General features: G+C 38.4%; 1 protein-coding gene across 1 annotated transcript in view; it reads left to right on the top strand.

Moving 5' to 3' along the window:
• The window catches only part of LOC105806023 (cytochrome P450 3A5-like), a 31571-nt gene that overhangs the window by 7909 nt on the left and 22857 nt on the right, over positions 1 to 805 (top strand). Inside the window, 1 exon segment of the mRNA XM_012639045.1 lies at positions 638 to 673. Within this exon segment, the coding sequence (XP_012494499.1) occupies positions 638 to 673 (36 nt within the window).

Below are 805 nucleotides of genomic sequence, written 5' to 3' on the forward strand. Positions count from 1 at the left end.
TCTCGGACCATAGAGGCTTAAAATTAGAGTTCAACTCCAACAGAAATACTCGCCACCTCACAAAGTCATGGAAATTAAACAATCTACTGTTGATTCATTTTTAAATAAAGCCAAATTCTTAAATTAAACTTTTGGGTTTAATATTTGCTTTTCAAAGAAGAGCTAGGAGATAGAGATGAACAGATTGGGAAATCATTTATAATCTTTTTTTTTTTCCTTTCTCTGCAAGTGTGGAGATTTCTTTTGTGTTTTTTTTTTTAAATTTAAGTGAAGACTTTTCAAGAGATGTATGTTCAAGTTTTTCTTTGTCTACACCATTCTATTGACTTTGAAGAAGAGATACAGAATATATTAAACCACTGTGTTCCCAGTGGGCTAATGGACTCTATGATTTTGAGGGTGGCCTCCATCCAACTGCAGCAGCTCTTCCCTTTTGAAAGCTGCTGGGGGTTTGGTGAGAGCCACAGAAGAGGTGCAATCTTGGGTACACTGCAAGCAAGTGGGAGGTTTCACCTCTTCCTTAGTACCTCATAACAAAAGATTTCCTGTTATTTCTAACTATGGTCTTATAGAAGAGGTATTTTGTATTTAAATGTGTCTTCCCCCATTGAGCCACATTTCCCTTCATTCTATGAAGACTCCAGTGGCTTCTGTGGTGAGAACCTTGCTGTGTGTCCTACCCTAACTAGAACTAGGACCTAATGTTGCTGTGTATTGTACAACTGGGGCATAGTTATATAATGTGAGGATCAAAGTCTAGATTGCTGGGTGGCCTCTGGGAGGAAGCCGCTGTCAACCAAAATAA

Source organism: Propithecus coquereli, unplaced genomic scaffold (assembly GCF_000956105.1).
Source record: "Propithecus coquereli isolate 6110/MARCELLA unplaced genomic scaffold, Pcoq_1.0 Scaffold137, whole genome shotgun sequence".
In the NCBI taxonomy this organism is placed as follows: domain Eukaryota; kingdom Metazoa; phylum Chordata; class Mammalia; order Primates; family Indriidae; genus Propithecus; species Propithecus coquereli.